This window comes from Dipodomys ordii, unplaced genomic scaffold (assembly GCF_000151885.1).
Source record: "Dipodomys ordii isolate 6190 unplaced genomic scaffold, Dord_2.0 Scaffold103, whole genome shotgun sequence".
NCBI lineage: Eukaryota > Metazoa > Chordata > Mammalia > Rodentia > Heteromyidae > Dipodomys > Dipodomys ordii.
The window spans coordinates 1458976-1479536 of NW_012267319.1; the positions used below are offsets into that span (position 1 = coordinate 1458976).

General features: G+C 47.3%; 1 protein-coding gene across 1 annotated transcript in view; it reads left to right on the forward strand.

The window, feature by feature from the left end:
• Positions 1 to 4936: 4936 nt before the first annotated feature.
• Positions 4937 to 20561, forward strand: part of Fam3b (family with sequence similarity 3, member B) — a 17911-nt gene continuing 2286 nt past the window's right edge. Inside the window, exons 1-6 of the mRNA XM_013027342.1 lie at positions 4937 to 4971; positions 8255 to 8398; positions 14432 to 14555; positions 18618 to 18676; positions 19747 to 19797; positions 20285 to 20372. Of these exons, the coding sequence (XP_012882796.1) occupies positions 4953 to 4971; positions 8255 to 8398; positions 14432 to 14555; positions 18618 to 18676; positions 19747 to 19797; positions 20285 to 20372 (485 nt within the window). The 5' untranslated portion in view covers positions 4937 to 4952. The remainder of the gene's footprint in view (positions 4972 to 8254; positions 8399 to 14431; positions 14556 to 18617; positions 18677 to 19746; positions 19798 to 20284; positions 20373 to 20561) is intronic.

Genomic DNA, 20561 nt, shown 5'->3' on the forward strand with positions numbered 1-20561 from the left:
TCTTTAATTTTCATACCACAACGTGGCAGAATGCCAGCCTTGACCAAAAATCTCAGGGACAGCACCTAGACTCCGAGTTCAAGCCTCAGGAGCAGCGCGCCCACTCTCGCACCCCCCCCACACACACACAGAGCTTGAGTAGATGATGATTACATTCCTTGACACAGAGTACTGATAACCAGAGGGCAGGCCAAACCTCCACCCTAGTGTCCCTGCAGGAGGCCACAAGCTCCCATTGCAACTTCTCCACACCTTACACAGGACTTGGCTGAACTCCAGCCCATCTCTAGAGAAACTGCATGCCAAGGCCCACAAACAGGACAAGTGCCATGCCCACGTGTTACATACACTACATCTATGCACACGTGTTACATATATGCTCCCTGTCAATCAATCTGTCATTCGAGTTCTAAATCCCTAATCAGGGACTGTTAACAATCCCAACTAAACAAAGGTTCAGGCAATGTGAACATAACACTTCATGAGAAAACTGTATTAGTTCCCAGAAATAAAGTTGAATATTCTAGCCTAGATTTCTCCCATGCCTCTTCCCTCCTCCTCCCCTCGTTCTTTCATTAACACCAAGACCTGGCCAGTGATTTCTAGAGCCTTGAATGGGCCTGTGGGCATGCGGGCCTGGGGGAAGGGGGCATTGCAGGGGAGGGGGCGCTGCAGAGAAGAGTGCAGGGGTGGGCGGTGAAGAGCATGTCCAGCATACATGGAGGGGCGTGTCCGGTAATGGCGGGGGGCGTGTCCAGCGTGCATGGGCAGAGGCGTGTCTAGGAACAGAGGGGGCATGTCTAGCATAAGTAGGGAGGGGCGTGTCCTGCGCACAGGGGGGGTGGAGAGGGACGGCGGGGGCGTGTCCGGCGTACGTGGGGCGGGGCGTGTCTGGCGTACCTGGGAGGGCCACGCCCGGCGCACGTGGAGAGTGGTGGAGAGTGGCGGGAAGGGCCTGGTCCGCTGAGACGCTGAGGCCAGGAGACGCGCTCATGGCAGGGGTGAGCCGGTGCCTCGGGAAGCGCCGAGGTGAGAGCTGCGGACTCGGCCCGGCCGGGTGAGGGGCCCGGAGGGCAGGGTGAGGAGGACCATGCAGGCCGGCCAGGCCCGGCCAGGTGAGGGGAGGCCGCGGACGCCGCCCGGTGGAACGAGGACACCTCAGGCCTGGGAGCAGGTTCCAGAACCTTCCACGAGGGAGGGGCGAGCGCCCGGAGATGGTGGCCGTCTCGGCCACGGGCCAGGCCTGCCTGGCGCAGTACGGGGGGAGTGGGAAGGGGAGGTGACCGGTTAGGGAGGCGCGGGGCGGGGCGGGGGGCTGGGTCCCGAGCGAGGGGGGTACTGGGGGGGCGGCCAAGGGGGCGAGCCGGAGGCAAGGCTTGCTGCGGGCCGCGCTGGGGCGGAGGGAGGCTCGGCCAGGACCATGGCTGATCCCCGCGACAACTTCAGGAAAGAAAGGTGCTGAAAGTCATGGCAGGGCTGGGAAGGTGGCTCAGTGGTAGAGCGCTTGCCTTGCATGCCTGAGGCCCTGGGTTCCATTCCTCAGCACCACATAACCAGAAAAAGCTGGAAATGGCGCTGTGGCTCAAGTGGTAGAGCGCTAGCCTTGAGCTGAAGAGCTGAGGGACAGCGCCCAGGCCCAGAGTTCAGGCCCCACGACCAACACACCAAAAGAAAAAAAATGGCAGGCAGGGAGGAGAAAATGGGGCCCGGGCCTTGGTGAGGATTTGGGTCAGGCAGGTGCACCAGCTCACAGCTACCAACGGATCTGTCACCGCCCAACTTAGGAATCCTCTATGTTCAGAAGGATTTTCCATTTCCTTCAGTCGTGGTCTCCTTTATATATAGCTGAGATCTTTTGTGTTTTCTGTCTCTGAGGATTTACCTTTAAGAAACATCCTTTCCTGTCGGGATATTTCAGGAAGAGTATTTTATAGCTTTTCTTGAATGGTCCTTTATGCAATACTGTATTGACACCAAAATTCAACCATTTTTTTTTCACATTTGCTTCTGGTGGTGAGAGTAAAATAATCCATTTAAATTAATGGGGGCCTGACACTGGTGGTTCACCCCTATATTCCTAGCTACTTGGGAGGTTGAAATCCAAGGATCATGGTTCAAAGACGCCCAAGTAGAAAACTCTGACACTTTTATCTCCCAATTAACCAACCAAATGCTAGCAGAAGACATGAGGGTCAAGTGCCAGTCTTGAACAAAGAAGCCAGGTGAGAGCACAAGGCTTGGAGCTCAAGGCCCAGTACTAGCGCGCGCGCGCACACACACACACACACACACACGCAATCAAATAAAATCATAATGGTAACCACTCATAGGTGTCTCTTTTATTTACATCCAGCATTGTTCAAGGTCCCTTCCTAGCTGTTTTCTCACCTAATCTGCACAGCCATCCTCTGAGGTGGCCCTCAGTCCCCACAAGCCGTGCTCAGGGATATCAACAGCTCTCCCTAGACAGTTCAACTTTAGGACTGGACCTGGTCACTCTTAAAGCCACTGTGACCATCAAAAACTGCTTCAGAAGGTGAAATCCTCAGCAGAGGAAATGAGAGTGTGGAGTTGGGCTGGCTTTTCTTCTGCCTATATATGTCCTTGTGTTCCAAGCTAACTGTACTCCAACTGTGAAAGTCCTTTGCTCACCTGAGGATGGTGAGGACAGACAGGAAGAGAAGAGCTGTTGGGATGAGACCATGTAGGCCTCTACAGAAGCATGTGGGTTGTTCCTTGTCCACTGAAGACATGGTGGCCTCCTGGTTTGTATTCACCTTCAGAAAGAGGCCTGGAAGTCACCTGGGACCTGGGACAGTCTGTGCAGTGCCTTATGTTTGGAGCCAGCACTCAAGCTGACTGACCATGGGCTACTGAGGGACTCTGTACATTCCCGCTGTGCCACAATGCTGATTCATGGGGAGCTAGGAAGGTGGCTCAATGGTAGAGTGGTTTCCTCGCATGCCTGAGGCCCTGGATTCGATTCCTCAACACCACATAAACAGAAAAAGGCAGAAGTGGTGCTGTGACTCAAGTGGTAGGGCACTTGCCTTGAGCTGAAGAGCTCAGGGGCAGTGCCCAGGCCCAGAGTTCAGGCCCCCCGACCGGACCCAAAAAAATAATAATAAAATAAAAAAGCCAAAGGGCTGGGCACAGGTGGCTCACACTTGTAATCCTAGCTATTCAGGAGGCTGAGATCTGAGAATAGAGGCTCAAAGCCAGCCAGGGCAGGAAAGACTTATCACCAGTTAACCACCAGAAACCAGAAGTAGTGCTGTGACTCAAGTGGGAGAGTGCTCACCTTGAGATGAAGAGCTCAGGGGCAGTGCCCAGGCCCAGAGTTCAAGCCCCACGACTGACAAAAAAAAAAAAAATACCGATTCATGGTTGTCGTGGCCATAACCTCCTTCCAGTTTCAGAATAGACAAGTCTTGCAGCCAACTCTTGCAGCTCTGTTTTCACTTCTAGGTTGTTCGAGTTCATGAGAACAGAATGCCTTCTTCCTTCCCAATGAGTCACACCATGACCAGCATCAATTTTTCTTGAATTCACTTTTTCCTGCACTACCACACAGGCTGTAAGCAACACAAAGATGCAGAAAACTTAAGATCCACTTGGAGCTAGGGATACAAGCATCCCTATTTACAGTCAGCTCTTCAGACAGCCCAGACATTTGGACTCTTCCCACATGCTCAGGAGTCTGTTCTGTGTGGCTTTTTGCAACTGAGAGCATGACTCCGTGCAGGCAGCCCCTTTCCAAAGAATGCCTTAGAGTGCCTGAGGACTTCCTGAACAAACAGATCGAGCCTTCAGGAGACATGCCAAGAACTGGTGTGCAGGCAGCACACCAGCAAATAGAGCAAACAAGAAGTAACTTAGAAACATTGCTCTAAAAGCCAGCTGCCAGGCCTCTCTGAGGGCTGCCTATGAGTGCCAAGACCATTCAGTGAAGGGAGGGGACATCAAAAAATAATGTGGGAAAACTGGATACCCACCTGGATCTACCTCACTTGGGCCTTTCCCTTATACCACAGACAGAACTTAACTCAAAATAGACTGAAGACCTAATTGTAAGACATAAAACAGTAAATTCGTAGAAGAAACAGAAGAAAAGCCTCCTGACATTTGGAGTTGGCAATTATTTTATAGGTGTGATTCCCAAAATGAAGCTAGCCAAAGCAAAAGATAAAAGGGACCCTATCAAACTGAAAAACTTTGGTACACCAACAACTCAACAATAAAATAAGTCACTCAGCTAAAAATGAGCCAGTGTGAATAGGCATCTCTGTAAAAAGATATGCATAGGGCCAACAAAAATAGGGAAAAATAGCTCATCAATAGCAAAATTCAAGTAAAAACCACAGAGTTACTCATAGCATCAGGATAACTAACAAAATACACAACCACACATACATACACACACACACACACACACACACACAAGCAGCAAAAAGTACGAGTTGGCCAGAATATGGAGAAGTTCCAGAAAAGTGTGTGGCACCTCCCCCAGATGGTTAGAGATAGAATTACTGTGCTATGTACCATCATGTTTCTGAGCCTGTATCCAAAAGAACTGAAAGCAGGGGTCCAAAGAGACGTTTACACCCCATGTCCAGAGCTAGGTATGGAGCTATCCCCGGGCACCATAAGGTGAAGCCACCCTTTGTGCTCCCTTTAACCAAACTGCTAGGCTGCTCTGGTTCTGGGTGAGTCAGTCTGTCTGGAGTATGTCCTGCCTCACCGATCACCTCAGAACTCCAGGGTGCTGCCCAGACTGCGCTGTTCTACCTGCTGCCCCTCAAACCTGCCCTGTGGGTCATGCTGTTTTCAAGTAACCGGCCCGCCCTCATCTGCCTATCCCAAGGGCGGGTCCCAATCTGGAGTATAGTCATCTAGGGACCTAGAGCTGCTATCAGGAGCCAAGCCAGGCGGGAGAGAACTGCACCTGGAAGATGCGTCCAGTGTCTGCCGGTGAGTGTGACCCAGCCTGGCCATCTCTGGGGGAAAAAAAGGGGCCAGGGCAGGGGAGAGTTGTCCCCACTCCCTCCTGCCCACCATACTGACCTGAGGTAAGAGCTGTCATCGGGGAATGGGCAAGTAAAGGTGGTTTGGGTTTTTCAAATGACTTGATCTTGTTAAGAGAGTTGGAAAAGTAGTGAGGAAGGATGAAATCCCTGTCTTCAATGGCCACTCACCTCTTGAGCCTGTGGTCTTGCTTGCTATGCCCAGGCCCAGTCTCTTGCTGTCGTCTGTAGAAGCTGGCTCCTCCCAAAGCTACAGTACAGCACAGCCACGTCCTGGGCAAACAGAAGAAAGGGTCAGAAAGAGGTCACTCTTGCTTTGTGTTTAAAAGCTGCTAATGTAGGAACTTGAACTTTGTTGATGTGTATGGATTATAGGGTAAATGAGTGAATGGCTGTATATGTAGGTACACGATCAATATTCTGCCCCCTAGTAATATCTTAATTTGTGTGGCTTGCACAAGGACACAAATCACCTCAGAATGAGTCCCTATCATTGAGTGACACACAGACTTACACAAGTTGCCTGAGGTTACTGACTTTTATTATAGATATTTTGGAAGAATTCAGTCTTTTTATTTTCTTTTTAGCAGTACTGAGTTTTGAATTCAGGGCGTTGCATGTTACTAAACAAGCACTCTACTACTTACACTAGGCTTCCAGCCCTTTTTACTTTGATTTATTTTTCAGATAGTGACTTAGACCCCTCTCCCCGCTGCCAGCCAACTCAGAGTAAGATCCTCCTACCTCCACCATCTGTGTAGCAGGGATTACAGGGGTGTGCCACTCAGCTCTCGTTGCTTCTCAACCGTCTAGCCATATCAAATGCAGGTTATGAATAGAAAATGCTGGCAGTGACCAGGTGCCCTCTCTCATCTACAGCCTTCTCACACACAGACCTCATGACTCATTTGTGCTCTATGAGGTCCTTTTTTTTTATTGTGAAAATAGTGTACAGAGGGGTTACAATTACATGGGCAAGATAATGAGTACATTTCTTATCAAGCATTGTTGCCTCCTCCTTTGTTTCCTCTTCCCATCCCTTCCCAGCCTCCCCCCGCCCTATGAGGTCCTTTTAAATACCCCCACCTCCCATATAATAGCAAGATTGTACTTATCTGGGCATGTATGATCATGAGCAAAGTCCTCCCCTAACCCAGAAGTCAGAATTGTGCCACTCTTGATTTTTTGGGTTAATGATTTCCACTTGACCTTTACCTTGGCACTTAAAACTAATTCCTGGTTTGTTCCAGCTGGTGGTGGACAAGCAAATTGAAGGATGGAGTAGTTGGGCTTGAGCCATTCCGTCACCTGTAGGTCTCCTAGTGGACACTGTAGGCTTCAGCCTGGGGCAGTGCAGGTGCACTCCCACCATGGAGCTCAGGTAGCAGTTCCTTTCTGCCAAAAGTTTTCAATGGACAGGACAAGGAAGGCAGTGGCATGGAGGCCAGCCAAGCCCTAAACTATAGCCTTCCTCTTCAGTCTGCCCTGATCTCCCCAGTAAAAGGCGTGGTGTCACCTGTGACTTGAATACACTGGCAAGCACCAGGAACAAACAGCTTCTCTGTACTTACTTGGGTTGGAGGAAATTCACTAAGAAGTCCGGATTGTCAGATTGCTCCACCAACCCCCGGGGAGGGGGCTAGGTGGGTTCTGAGAGTCTTTCATGTGGGCCCTAGAGTAGCAGTTGGTCTTGGAATGGCTTTCTTGTGGGCTCCTCAGTGAGGTGTCGAGCACCTCTGGAACCCCATGCACTGGACAATGGGGATGAGTCACATACATACAAATACACGGAAGGAGGTTCTCTTGAGTACAAAGTCTGTGACAGCCTCCCTGGGCTGGGAGCTCAGGCTCCTCATGCAACTTCTGGGCAACACAGAGTCATGGACACTTCCAGGAGTCTTCTAGACACTTGTATCTTCCTCGGAGTTGTGAGAAGTGTCTAGATGGTTGCTCCTTGCCTCTTCACAAGACGGCCCTTCCTGGCTTGAGATCCTTCCTGTGTGGATGCTCGGCTTTTGGTACATTCTCCATTTCTTCCCTGTCACATCGGCCATTTGCCCTGTTCAATTAGGGACCACATTGTGTCTCCTCATTCATTTAAGTAGCTGATTGACACACCCACCTCAAAGGTGACACCATGCTCTTTTTCATCTCCCACCAAACTCTATCCTGTATTGTGGTTCTGGATCCTTAGTGGAGCATGGAGACTTCTGGAAGAGTCTCTGAATGTTGTCAGGTTTACCACTTTTGTTCATATTGATTGCTTGCATAAAATTGTCCAGTAGTCACCTGACATACCTTGATACCGACAACTATTGCTGTCTGCTATCTAGCCATTGTCTGCCTAACATATTTTTCTAGAATAGTGTGCTCGAGTCTGATGGGAGCTCTGGATGGGAAGAAAAAGAGTCCACAAGTCTAAGGTCATCTGCTCTTCTACCCGAGCAGAAGGAGATTAGAGTTCCTGCAAGATCTTCAGGTCCCATGGTTCCCTTCTCCTTGTTCTTTCTCCCTTCTCCTTCCTTCCTCTCTTGTTTTACAAGGTAGCGCCAGGCTGATGTCCTTCAGCTGCGTCCTGGAAAGCACAGTGTTGAGCTGACTGCCAGAGATGTTGCCAGGGACTTCCTACCCCTGTTGTGAATTCTTGGTGTCTCTGCAGAGACCTCCCTGTGATAGAACAAACATGTGGCTTGCAGCATTGTGGTCCGCAGTCATGATCCTTGCTTACTCACTGGCCCCAGAAGCTAGCCTCAACGTGGCAATGCAGAGAGAGGGAAGATGGACCACGACTCCGCCCCAGGAGGTTTACACTTCATTCTATGAGCAAATTCAAGTCTGATTATGTCTCACAAAGAGAACAAGCAGTGCCAGGCTTTTCAGACCTGCCTGCAGTGGGTGTGTTCAGCACATGCTCAGTGAATCCTTGACATTAGCACTCAAGAAGCTCTGAGACGCAGGCCAACAGCAGGCAGCCATCCTTTCCTGTGTTTTCTGCTTCTGGCTGTTTCAAACACCCAGCACTGCAAAGCCAAAGGGCCCGACCTCTATAGCTCCCGCAGGTGGGAGCTGACTCCCCAGCAATGGTACCCTTTTGCCATCATTGCACCCCAAGTGGGTCAGGATGACAATGACGGACAGAGAGTGAGAGTGCTCATGGGGGGGTCAGAGGGTGAGGGTGGTCTAACCCGCACAGCCCAGACCTCCACAGTGTTGGTGTCATTTGTCTTTAGGTGCATTCAAGGCTATGTTCTTCGTCTTTGCCTCCATGTGCGCCTGGTACTCAGGGTACCTGCTCGCAGAGCTCATTCCTGCCGTGACTCTGTCCAGTGCCGTCTACAGCCTCCGGAGCGTCGGTGAGAAGCCCATTCTCAGGGGTGAGTGACGAAGTGGGGATGGCTTTGTGCAGAGGATGGAGATAGAAAAGAGGCCCCACCAATGTCCTCTGTGCAGGCCCCGCAGCATCTCCAGGCAAGTGCCACTGCACATGCCCATGGGTGCCACCACCATCTGCCCTCAGGCTGCTCAGCTGTGACCCAAGCTTGTAGTCTGATCTTAGCCTATCCATTGTAGGCCCCAAGTCTCAGCTTCCTCCTGCATGAAACTCAGGGGGCCCAGATCCTGTACTCAAATCATTCTGAATTTTCCAAGGGACTGGCTATGTTCTCAGAAGCTGTTGTTCCTGGTCCCAGGGAGTAGAAATAACAATGTTGTGTTGTGTGGTGCTGACATGATTCCTACTGCTGACACATGGACTGAATGACAGCCACAAGCATCTGAGCCTTTATAGGACTCAGACCTGCCTGCCACCTGGGCTTCTTCATCTTGCTGTGCTCTGGAACAGTTCAGGTAGAGGCTGAGCAGACACAGGATGTAGCCTTAGAGGTAGGCTAACAAGCAGTGATTGCAATAAAGCAGGGACCGAGCCAGGCACATGTTGCTGAGGGGTCTTGGTAAGCTTGATTTAAAGCATCAGGTTCTGTCTGTTTGAGCTACTGAAATAGAATTAGTGTAGCCTGGGCAGCTTCTAATGACATAAATGCAAATCCCACACAGATATGAGGCCATGTCTGTCTAGCAACAACCAGCTTCCTAAGTCTCCTCACTGAGGCATTTTCTGATAATGATTTTCTTTGCAGTGTTCATTCTGTTAACTGATCAACTGGCTGAATTCCTTTTGCTGTATCCAATAGGAATTAGAAGTGGCGAGGAGATGTTCTACTGCTGATCATCTCAAGACCTCAGCAGTTTTTGAAATCTTGGGCTTCTGGCAGCTGCAGGGAGCAGAAGGCAGCAGTGGGCTGAGCCTTTCATTTAACAGCACATGCACAGTCTTGGGTGGCAGGACACTTGGCCCTGCAGCCCCATCACTGCACTCCTCATGCCTTGGAAGTTGCCTTGGTCCTTGGTAGCTATGGGAGTATTGTAGCTCTCTAAAAATCCTCCAGGGACAAGGGTGCATGGACTAGCACTTCTCTGTTCTGGCTCTTTCCAGCCTGTCTTTCTTCAAACCCACTTCTCTGCCCTTTTACCTTCTTTCTACTTCTTTTTTTTTTTTTTTGCCAGTTGTGGGGCCTGAACTCTGGGCCTGGGCACTGTCCCTCAGCTTTTCAGCTCAAGGCTAGCACTCTACCACTTGAGCCACAGCACCACTTCTGGCTTTTTGTGTGTATGTGGTGCTGAGGAATCGAACCCAGGTCCTCATGCATGCAAGGCAAGCGCTCTACCACTGAGCCACTTCCTAGCCCCACCTTCTCTCTACTTCTGCCATCCCTCCTTGTCTCTGCCACTTCGGTTCCCATCACTTTTTCCCTGACCACTATCACCACTGCTCTTGTCTGGGTGGCAGCTGCCTCTGTGACTAGTGGCAGCTCTGCACTGTCTCTGTAACCATTCCTATTCTGACACCTCTATCTCTGCTTCTTTGTCTTTCTTTGTGCTGTTAGCTCAGCCTGCTCTATTAATAATCAAGGCCTAAAGTAGGCAAGAAAAGACTATATGAGAGAAGTCCTCATTGGGTCTATATCATGCAATCAGGGAAAAGGTATTCTTAGCTGGCTGGAAAATGTAAGTCAACAGACTGCTTATTTAATTGGAAAAGGGGTGTGGCAAGGGTAGCTGCACCAATCACAGCTTCAGGGTCATCTCAAGGTTGTCCAGGCTGGTGTTGGCAAAAAGCTTGATGTGAGCTGTTGAATCTGTCAGTCCTGGTTATTACAGTACCTTCCGGATCTGAGTTGTGCTTTAGCAGCCAAGCAACTCATTGTCCTATGGCTTCTTCAAGGTGTCCATGCATGTTCGAAGCAGCTGGCCTGGCCTGAGGGCTGTCCAGCTGGCTGCTGGGCTATGATCTCCACTCCTGGGACACCCAGGAAGGGTCTGACAGCTGTCATTTAGGGAGTCAAATCTCCCCAGCCCCAACATCTTAGTATTTAAAGGGAAAAATCTAAAGGCTTATTATTAATATAAGCAGTGCTCTAATAGTGCCCCAGAGAGAAAGATGGGTCCCTCCCCCAAGTCTCAGTTTCAGGAAAGACTGAGCAGGAAACTCTGAGCAGGAGTTTTCTGGCTACTTAGCAGGTGCTTATGAGTAATCAGATTCACTGATAGGTCCTTGATCTCTTCATTTCCTGATACTAGTTTCAGCTAACAGTGCCCATCTCAGGAAATAATTATTCTTAAAAAAAGACAATTGCATAACCTCTCTATTAAGTCAACAACCCCTAGTAGCCTGCTGCCTGCTCCTGTCCTCATCTTCTGGTATTTCTCTTTGAATAAATGTTGTTAGGGCCCAGGGTTGTATAGGGTTGATCCCTGCTGTGGGTAAATAGCACATCTGGTGTACAAAGGGTTCTTCATGGATTCAGGTCCCCTTCCCCTTCAGCTGAGGGGCCTTTGTACCCTGTGTGTCTCTGGCAGTGCTGGAGCCTGGAAGTGTCTGTCTCCGGGAAGTGAGCCTGGGCCAGCTGTGGTAAGGATCTCTCTGAGGACTGCACCAGCACTGTGAAGCCCTCAGTCTGAGCTGGGTAAGGGAAGTACACAGGCTCCCAGGGGACAAAGTTGTTCCCTCTGAGGAGCCATCTCTCTGCACCTGTAGGGTGCCTGCTAAGTTAGAAGATGCCCACTTTTAAAGAATAGAGTAAGTACTGGTGGATTACTCCTGTAATCCTTATCTATTCAAAAAAGGTCTCAGGATCTGAATTCAAAGCCAGTCTGGGCAGACAAATCTGAGAGACTCTTCTCTCCACTTCACCATCTAAGTCATAAGTGGAGCTGTGGTTCAAGAGGTAGAACCTCAGTCCTGATCAAAAAAGCCAAGTAAGAGTTCAAGACCTGGAGTTCAAGCCCCAGTATCCATATGCACACACACACACACAAAATAGAGAATATGTTAGTGATATCTTCAACTACTGTGTTAGATGCATTTAATATCATTACTAAATTTAAAGAAAGTGTTAAAAATCCAGAGACAATTAGAATGTGCCATATTTCTTATTAACAGCTAGTTACTTGACCTTGGTCATCTGAACATTGACAAAAATATTATGTGGATAGATAGATTTGGGGAGTACTGGGATTTGAACTCAGGGTCTTGCATTTACAAGCCAGCTACTCTACTGCTGAAGCTATGCCTCTAGCCTTTTTTTTCTGTTCCAGTCCTGGGACTTGAACTTAGGGCCTGGACCTGTCCCTGAGCTGCTGCTTGTTCAAGGCTAGCGTTTTGAACCACAGTGCCACTTCTGGCTTTTTCTGAGTAGTTTATTAGAGATAAGATTCTCATTGCGGGCTGGGAAGGTAGCTCAGTGGTAAAGCGCTTGCCTTGCAAGCCTGAGGCCCTGGGTTCAATTCCTCAGCACCACATAAGCAAAAAGAAAAAAGCCAGAAGTGGCACTGTGGTTCAAGTGATAGAGCGCTAGCCTTGAACTGAAGAGCTGAAGGACAGCACGCAGGCCCAGAGTTCAGGCCTCACGACCGGACCCAAAAAAAAAAAAAAAAGAAAGAAAAAAAAGAAAAGAGTCTCATTGCTAGGTGCTGGTAGCTCATACTTGTAATCCTACAGGAAAATCTGTGAGACTCTTATCTCCAGAAAACTAGAAGTGGGGCTGTGACTCAAAGTGCTAGTGCACTAGCCTTGAGCAAAAAAGTTTAGGGACAATGCCCATGTCAATTTTCTATCTGTCCATTGTCGCAGATATCCTCTTGAAGTCATGTTATTGTTTTGCTTTATGTTTTAGGTATTCCCACGTTAGGTAAGCTTATATTTATAACAGTTACACCTTCATGAGTTCACCCCTTATCATTGTGTTTTGGACAGTTTGATCTAAAATCTGTTGCAGCTACTCTTGTAGCCCCAGCAGTCACCCAGGGCCAGCTGCCTTCCAGTTCATTCTCATGGCAATCTTTATCCATCTCCTCATTTGCACTCTACCTGTCTTCTTAAAGGTGAGATGAGTCTCTTATAGGCAGAGTATATAGTTGGCTCATTTTTGTTTTTATAGTATATTCAGCTATTCAATATCTTTTATTTATTTTTTATTCCAAAACCCCTTTTATATTTTTTTGATTTTTAAAATTATCTTTAAGTAGTGGTACAAAGAAGTTCCCATTCTACAATGTATATTAATATAAGGTGTCTGACAACATTGCCATCCGTTGCTCCTAACCAATGTCTTTTAATTAGGGAAATTAATCTGTTTACATTTAGAGCAATGTGTCTGTGTGTCTGTGTCTGTGTCTATGGCTTTGACTGTGCCTGTGCCTGAATTAACGCTCATGCTTTCAATTGCCTTTTTTGCTAAAGGCTGGTATTCTACCACTGGAGCCACACCTCCAGTTCTAGCTTTCTGATGGTTAATTGGAGATAAGAACCATAGTTTTTTTTCTTTCCATCTGGAGTGGCTCTGGACCAAGATCCTCAGATCTTAGCCTCCTGAGTAGCTAGGATTGCAGGTATGCGCCACCGGCACCCAAATTAAAATAACTCTGATAGTTATACAGTTACTACTATACTAGCCAATTAACAATTTCACTAATTTTCTTCTGATTGTTATACTTTTTTTGTGATTCAGTTTCTTCCCATCTTGCTATCTTTCTTTGCATTTAGATCTTTTTCTCCTCCTCCATTTCCTCCTCCTCTTCCTCTTCTGCCTGCTCCTCTTTCTCCTTCATATGGCTCCAATGCTTGAATTCAGCTGCTTGCTTACTTGGCTGGTATTCTGCCACTTTAGCGATGCCTCCAGCTCTACTTTCAAAGATGGTTATTTGGGAGATAGCATTTCCATGAGCTTTCTTCCCAGGCTGTCTTTGAACCGAGATCCTCTGAATTTCAGCCTCCTGGGGGGCTAGGATTAGAGATACGAGCCACCAATGCCTGGCTCATGATTAGATGAGTTTCTGTATTGGTATCCTATGAGTCCCTGCTCATGATCTACTGCATATCTTACCATTTTCTACTTCTTAGTTTCTGTGTGCTAAGTCCAAAAACACATGATCCTTAAAGTAGAGAACCAAGTCCCCTGTCAAACTTGGAGGGCTTTTGCATTTTCTAGGCACCTGGGATTTAAATCTGGACCAAGCACCAGCCTGCAGTCCTATCTGTGACCTGCAGGAGAGGCACATGAGGCAGGCCACCCACACCCCCGCACCCACACCCCAGCTTCCTTCTTACCTTTTAGCTTCAGGCCAGCCTGAACCCTCCTAACTGGAGCCATCTCCAGGGACTGCTTACACACACACACACACACACACACACACACACACACACACACACACAGTAGCACCCCAAGCAGAAACCTCAGTTCCTCTAGCTGGTTAGCTAGTGTGTGGTCAGATGTGCATTGTTGGGTGTGCATGTGGGGTAGAGTGTATGTGTATGTATGGTATTACATATATTGTATATGTGGTATGGATGTGTGTTAGTATAAGTGCAGTTTGGCATATGGTATGTGTATGTGGCATAGGGTCCCTGTGAGTTTGTGTGTGGTATTTGATGTCATTTTTGACTTGTTACACAGCATGTGTATGTGCTTACGTCTATGTAAAAGCAGAAGCTATGTATCTCTACCCAGGCCTGCCTCTGTTCCCTAGCCCTCTAGGCTCCTAGATCTGTCTGTTATTGCAGTGCAAATATGGATGGTCCCCAAGAATATCCGTTTTGATCAACAGCCATGAAGAGTTATCCCCACACTTCTGGCATCACTCTGCCTAGTCTGCATGCCTGTTGCCTCAGGACAGAAGCATCTCTGGGGACATTCCAATGGTTATACTACAGTTGAACACGTTCTTCTGGGTGGCTCTGTTCCCCCTGGTGTTGCCACCATTGGGAGTTGGCAAAGAGCTAGAATGGTCTAACTCAGAGTTCATCTGCTAAGCTATTGTGATGCTAATTATTAATACTCTGTTTATTACAGCGCCAGACCCCAAAAGGCAAAAGTGTGACCACTGGGCCTCATGTCCCCCCAACACCTATGCCTATCGCTTGCTCAGTGGTGGGGGCAAAGACAAGTATGCCAAGATCTGCTTTGAAGATGAGCTGTAAGTACCACGATTAGGAAGAGGGCAGTGCCTACTTTTTGCTTCTGTCCTCTCCTCCTAGGAGGCCACACCACAAGCATGCCTTGATCTCAGACCAAGGCTGAGGAATCCCTGCTGTGCTCCCAGGGGGGGACAGTGATTATCTCTGAGGGCTGCCTCTGTCTCTCTCCCTCTGTCCTTTCTCCCTCTCCCTGTCCTCCCCCCTCCCCCCATCTCTGTCTGAGGTTTGTGTCTCTTGTCAAACTTAGTCTCATATGACCATAGTTTGTATTTTGTTCTTTCCTGGGAATTTGTGTCAAAGCACTTCAAAGTCACCGGAACCACAGTGTCACCTGACAGTTCTGTGCAGTTTTACCCTGGCCCCCACCCTCATGGTTTAAAGCAGGAGCACTGTGTCTGTCACTACACCTCTCTCTTTTTCTTCCCCCTCTTTGGACTTAATTTTTGAACATACAATACATTTACATGGTTCAGAATTAACAATACATATTTAAAATATACTGAGAGATGTACTCTATATATCTTCCAATTCCCCGCCCCCCTCCCCCCCCCCGTCCCCTGTATCCATCTCCATTTGTTTTTGTTCATTTTGTTTTTGCCTTGAATTCAGGGCCTGGGCACTGTCCCTGAGCCTTTTTGTACTGAAGGCAACCACTCTACCACTTGAGCCACTGTGCCTCTTCCGTCTTTTTCTGAGTAGTTTATTGGAGCTAAGAGCCTTACAGACTTTCCTGCCCAGGCTGGCTTAAAACGGGATCCTCAGATCTCAGCCTCCTGAGCAGCGAGGATTACAGATGTGAGCCACTGGCACTTGGCTTCCGTTTCTTTTTTTCTTAGTTTGTAGTTTTCTTTTTTTTTTTTCTTTTTGACAGTACTGGGACTTGAACTGAGAGCCTCACATTTTCTCAGTTTGCTCAACTGGCATACTACTACTTGAGCCATACCTCCAGCCCAACAGTTTGCTGGTTATTCTTGAGATGGAGTCTCACAGACTTTTCTGCCCAGTATTCCCTTGAACTATGATCCTCCAGATCTCAGCCTCCTCAGTAGGTAGGATTACGGATGTAAACCACCAGTGCCTGATAATTTTTATTAGTTTCTGACTGCTTGTGTCAGTGGTTTCTTTTTAATGGAAAAATAAGCTTCCTATGCAAAATCAGTATATACTTATATATCTATTTTATGTGCATACATAGGCACGTATATGTGAGTACACATGAATATGAGTGTGTGAATGTGTTTATGTGCATATAATTTTTTACAGATAAAGTAGGAAACTCTTTTTTTATGGGTACATAGCACAGCCAGCTCATAGTTTATTCCACTATTTTTACACTGGTGTGCATTTCTACTGTATAGAATTTTTAAAAATTACCGGGAGGGGCTGGGAGAGGGGAAGGCATGGGAAGGGGAAACAAAGGAGGAGGCAACAATGCTTGATAAGAAATGTACTCATTATCCTGCCCATGTAATTTTAACCCCCTCTGTACAGTATTTTCACAATAAAAAAAGACTAAAAAAATTACGGCAAATTATAAGTGGATAGTGTTTTTAGTTAATTATAATGTCCTCATGTGTAGCCTCTGTTCTGATTAAGCAATAGATATTGCCAGGCCTCTGTGCACCTTCTGTAAATCAGCTTCTTCTTTTCTTTGTCCCTCTAGTAAGAGCACTATGGTGTCTCCTAGGTGGTTATTTCCTTGCTTGTCTTGATGTTTATATTGCCTGAGCTTTCATGTACACTCTGTTGCTTCATTTTATATATCTGAACTTTATGTCATATAGTCATAAACTATATACCCTATCATCTCTGATCTTTCTAGGCCAAGTGGCATTTGTGAGATCTCTCCTGGTCATTGAGTTGTAACTATTTTTTATGGGTTTGCTTCAATACACAGTAATTTTTTTTTTCCCATTCTGTAGAATGACAGCTGAATCATTATGGTTGTTTATGAAGAGTGCTGCTACCGTCTCTTAGTGCAGATAGATAGATAGATACATAGATACATAGATACATAGATACATAGATAGATACATAGATGCATAGATACATAGATAGGTAGATTTCTGTTCCGTTTTGGTTCGGGTGGGGTGGAAGGATCCCACATCCAGCTTCAAATTCACTCATTCCTCTAGAAGGATTCATAAGATTCAGTAACAGGTTACAAGAATTGATAGGGTTTATGACAACAAAAGATAACAGAGCAGGGCTGGGGGGAGTAGTAGAGCAACTGGCCTACCACATGTGAGGTATTGAGTTCAAATCTCAGCAATACTATACCAATACTGTGTGTGTGTGTGTGTGTGTGTGTGTGTGTGTGTATGTGTGTAGCTTCAGATAATACAAAGTAAACAATGTAAAAGACATATGAAAAAGGTACGGCCACTTCTTGCAGTTTACATTTCTCTGAAATAATCTGTTTCATCTTTATTTCTGAAAGAGGATGGTTGTTTGGGCTGTAGTGTCTTTCACTGAATTTTAAGGGGATGTTCTATCCTCCTCTGACTCCATTGTTTCTTTTGTGAAGTCAGCTAACAATCTGCCTTTTATTTTTTTCCCTCTTCTTTTATTTGCTACTTAGTTGAGTTAAAACCAAGCTGAAATCCACACGAATATTAGTTAACATCTGGCTTACTCTCACTTTAAGAATTCAACCCTTTGGGAGCCTAGCCCAAGTAAACAAAGGGGAGATTTAGCATGATGCTCACTCTGGTTTTGCCTTTGTCCCATCTCTCATCATTTTCACAGTGCTCAATGCCTCCTCTCCCACCTTCCTGCCACCACAAAGGATTCTTAAAAGGTAAACATGGAGCCGGGTGCCGGTGGCTCACACCTGTAATCCTAGCTACTAAGAAGGCTGAGATCTGAGAATCGTGGTTCAAAGCCAGCCCGGGCAGGAAAGACTGTGAGACTCCTATCTCTAATAAACCACTAGAAAACCAGAAGTGGTGCTGTGGCTCAAGTGGTAGAGCACTTGCCTTGAGCTGAAGAGCTGAGGGACAGCGCCCGAGCCCAGAGTTCAAGCCCCACAACTAACAAAAAAAAAAAAAAGGTAAAACATGGGGTGAAATGCTGGGCAAACACCTGAGACTTGAGTCTTTGCCACAGGCCTGAGGCTCCAGTTTACCTCAAGAGATCTCATTAAAATGTTCCCTGTCTTCTCTGGTTTTTCTCTGTGGTAGTAGATCCAGATTCCCCCATCTTCCCATGGTCAGAAATGGAGGCCTTTGCTTCTTCCTAGTTCTTTTAGAAGTGTCTAAGATTGTGAAAAGCACTAAGCCTGGAAGGTTCACAGCATGTCAGAGAGCAGATTTGTACATGCAGATTCACTGTCACAAAGCAGGAGAAAAGAGGAAGCTTTCCGATTCTGTTCTCTACACTCTCATGTCACTGATGCAAAGAGTACATGCGCGTGTGTGCACAGGCGTGAATGCGCGCGCGCACACACACACACACACACAGTTTGTGTGTGAACCTCCTATCTCCTGGAAAGGTGGTTGTCTTGACTTGTCAAGTTCTTTGACTTAAGGTAAAAGTTAAGTGATGATATACAGTGTTCACTCACAAGAAATAATTGGGTTAATCTTGGTGATGGGGCAAAAGAATGGCCAAGAGTCAAAAGTCAAGCAAGGCTTCTATGGGTTCCCTGAAAGGAAAAGGACATGGACACGGGAGAACTAGGCCTGAGTTGGAAGGCCTTCCACTTCCTCCCGCTTACCTGTGAAATAGAGAAGTAGGTGCTTTGGAGCTAAGCTAAATAAACTTTTGAAGCTAAATAAACAAGAGTGAGTTTCCCCTCTCCTTTTTGTCTAAATCATAACCTGGAATGTGCCCCAAGAGACTGAGTCTGTAATAAGCTGAGGTCTATAGAAATGTGTGTGGAGGGTCTAGAGTAAGGTCTGGAAGCTATGGGGTTGCTGCACAGCGGGAGGAAGTGGGGAGGAGACAAACTGGTGCAGCCTTGCCTAGGAAGGCGAACACAGGAAAGCTGCCCCTTTGGAGGCAAGTTCCTCCTTTGGAAGAACTCCAAACTCCATGACTGATGTTCAGCTGTATTTCAGGCTTCTAGGTAGAAGGTATGGGAATGTTGGAAGAGGAATAAACATTGCCATCATCAACTGTAAGTTAAATGTTTTCCTTAGAACTTCCTTGAAGGAGGGAGGGAGTGATGGGAGGGGTGACAATGATCAAGATAAACTCATTTGTACAACTACTGTTAGATCATACAAATGGTAATAGAAAAGAACTTCCCCTAGAAGTTCAGAGATTGGGTTTTCCCACAGACTTTAGGTTCTCAAGATCTTTGCCTCTAATCTAGTCTAGGTGGATATTTTAAAACATTTTAAATTATGATTATTTTTAACCTGCCTCACTTCACAGACTATTAGTGGTTCTAATGACAACAAAAATACCTGAAAACTGAATATAATAGAACCTTTTGAGAAGACAAGAGGCAGAGTGATGCCCAGATGAGCAAAGGCTATGGTTCTGGCTTGTGTCTCACACCTGTTCTCTGATGCCAATGTTTTTCTGAGCAGAGTGCAACACAATTGGACATTTCCCCGTGCTGTGCATCCAAAGAGCCCCAGAATCCCCGTGAATGAAGACTTGGCTTTCCTTTCCGTTTCCATTGCCTCTAGGGGATCCTGGCAAGAAATGGAGGGCTTGGGAAAGAGGGTCCCTGCAGTCCCCCGGGGAAAGAGGCTTGCTCTAGTGTCTCAGGGAGATTCCCTCTGATATCCCTAGGAAAGGAGTCCCTGAGGTATCCATGCAAAAGAGGTTCCTTTGGTGTCCCTGGAAAAAGAAATTCCCAGTAATATCCCCACCAGTGAAATGACAGCATGGCCAGTGACAGTGGGGCTGGAGGGTGAGGGACAAAATGCTCTAAAGTCCCCATGGAAACATGAAGAGGTGGAAAGGGGTGAGGTGGGGCCCTAGTATTTCTGGGGGAAGCAGCAGGAGGAGAGGAAAGCAGGTGAAGATCAAGTGTTACTGGACGTAGGCTGGAAGGCTGGAAGGTGTTGTTCTGATCTGTGCTGGTGACAGAATGTCGCCCTCTTCAGGCTGTATGGCCACACTAGTCATGTTTCCTGCAGAAACACCTAAGGAATATATCATTGGGGGAGGTGGGGGTTATGATGCCTCCTTGGTTTTATGAACTTTCCTTTAATAAATGATTTCTACTTGCAGATGTGACGGGGAAGGTGATGGCGACCCAGCATTTTGATATGTATGGAGATGGTAAGAACCCTCTAATCCTGGTAACATTAAGATGAATTTTCAACATAATGTAGGCTTGAAGAGAAACCAAGGCACAACTTGACAATGAAACAGTTTCTTTGGCCTGTGTTTGTGGGATCTCAGGTCTGGGGTGGGTTCTGCACTGCAGTTTACAAGGCTGCCTTCCTCTGCAGTGTCACCCTGACAGAAGAAGATCCCAGTGAGTGACAAGTTTGCCTAATCAAGGCTTTAGGGTCTACTTTCCTCTAGATGTGGCTTTCCTTGTTTCTTTGAGCCCAAGAACCCATTGTCTGGGATTCCTGTTCATTGTGCCCTGAACAGCCACTGGGCTGTCTGTGCCTTGTCAATCTCAGCTGGCAGACACCAAGCTCTAAGAAGTAAGGATCCAGGACATCTAGAGAAGCAGAGGACAACAGGAGGTTGGCAGCCTTGGCAAGAGCCTCTTTTCTCTAAGAAGACACTAAACTGCCTTGCCTTGACCCTGCAGATGGCTCTGGACCAATGATGGAGTTCATTCAGAGAGCATCTCCCAAATCCTTACTGCTCATGGTGACCCAGGATGACGGGAGCACTAAGTGAGCATATGCAACTGACATGGGTAGCGGGGCAGCTCCTGTGAGTGTGTGCGGCTGACACAGGGCAGCTGGGGAAGCTCCTGTGAGTGTGCGCGGCTGACACAGGACAGCTCCTGTGAGTGTGTGCGGCTGACACAGGACAGCTCCTGTGAGTGTGTGCGGCTGACACAGGGCAGCTGGGACAGCTCC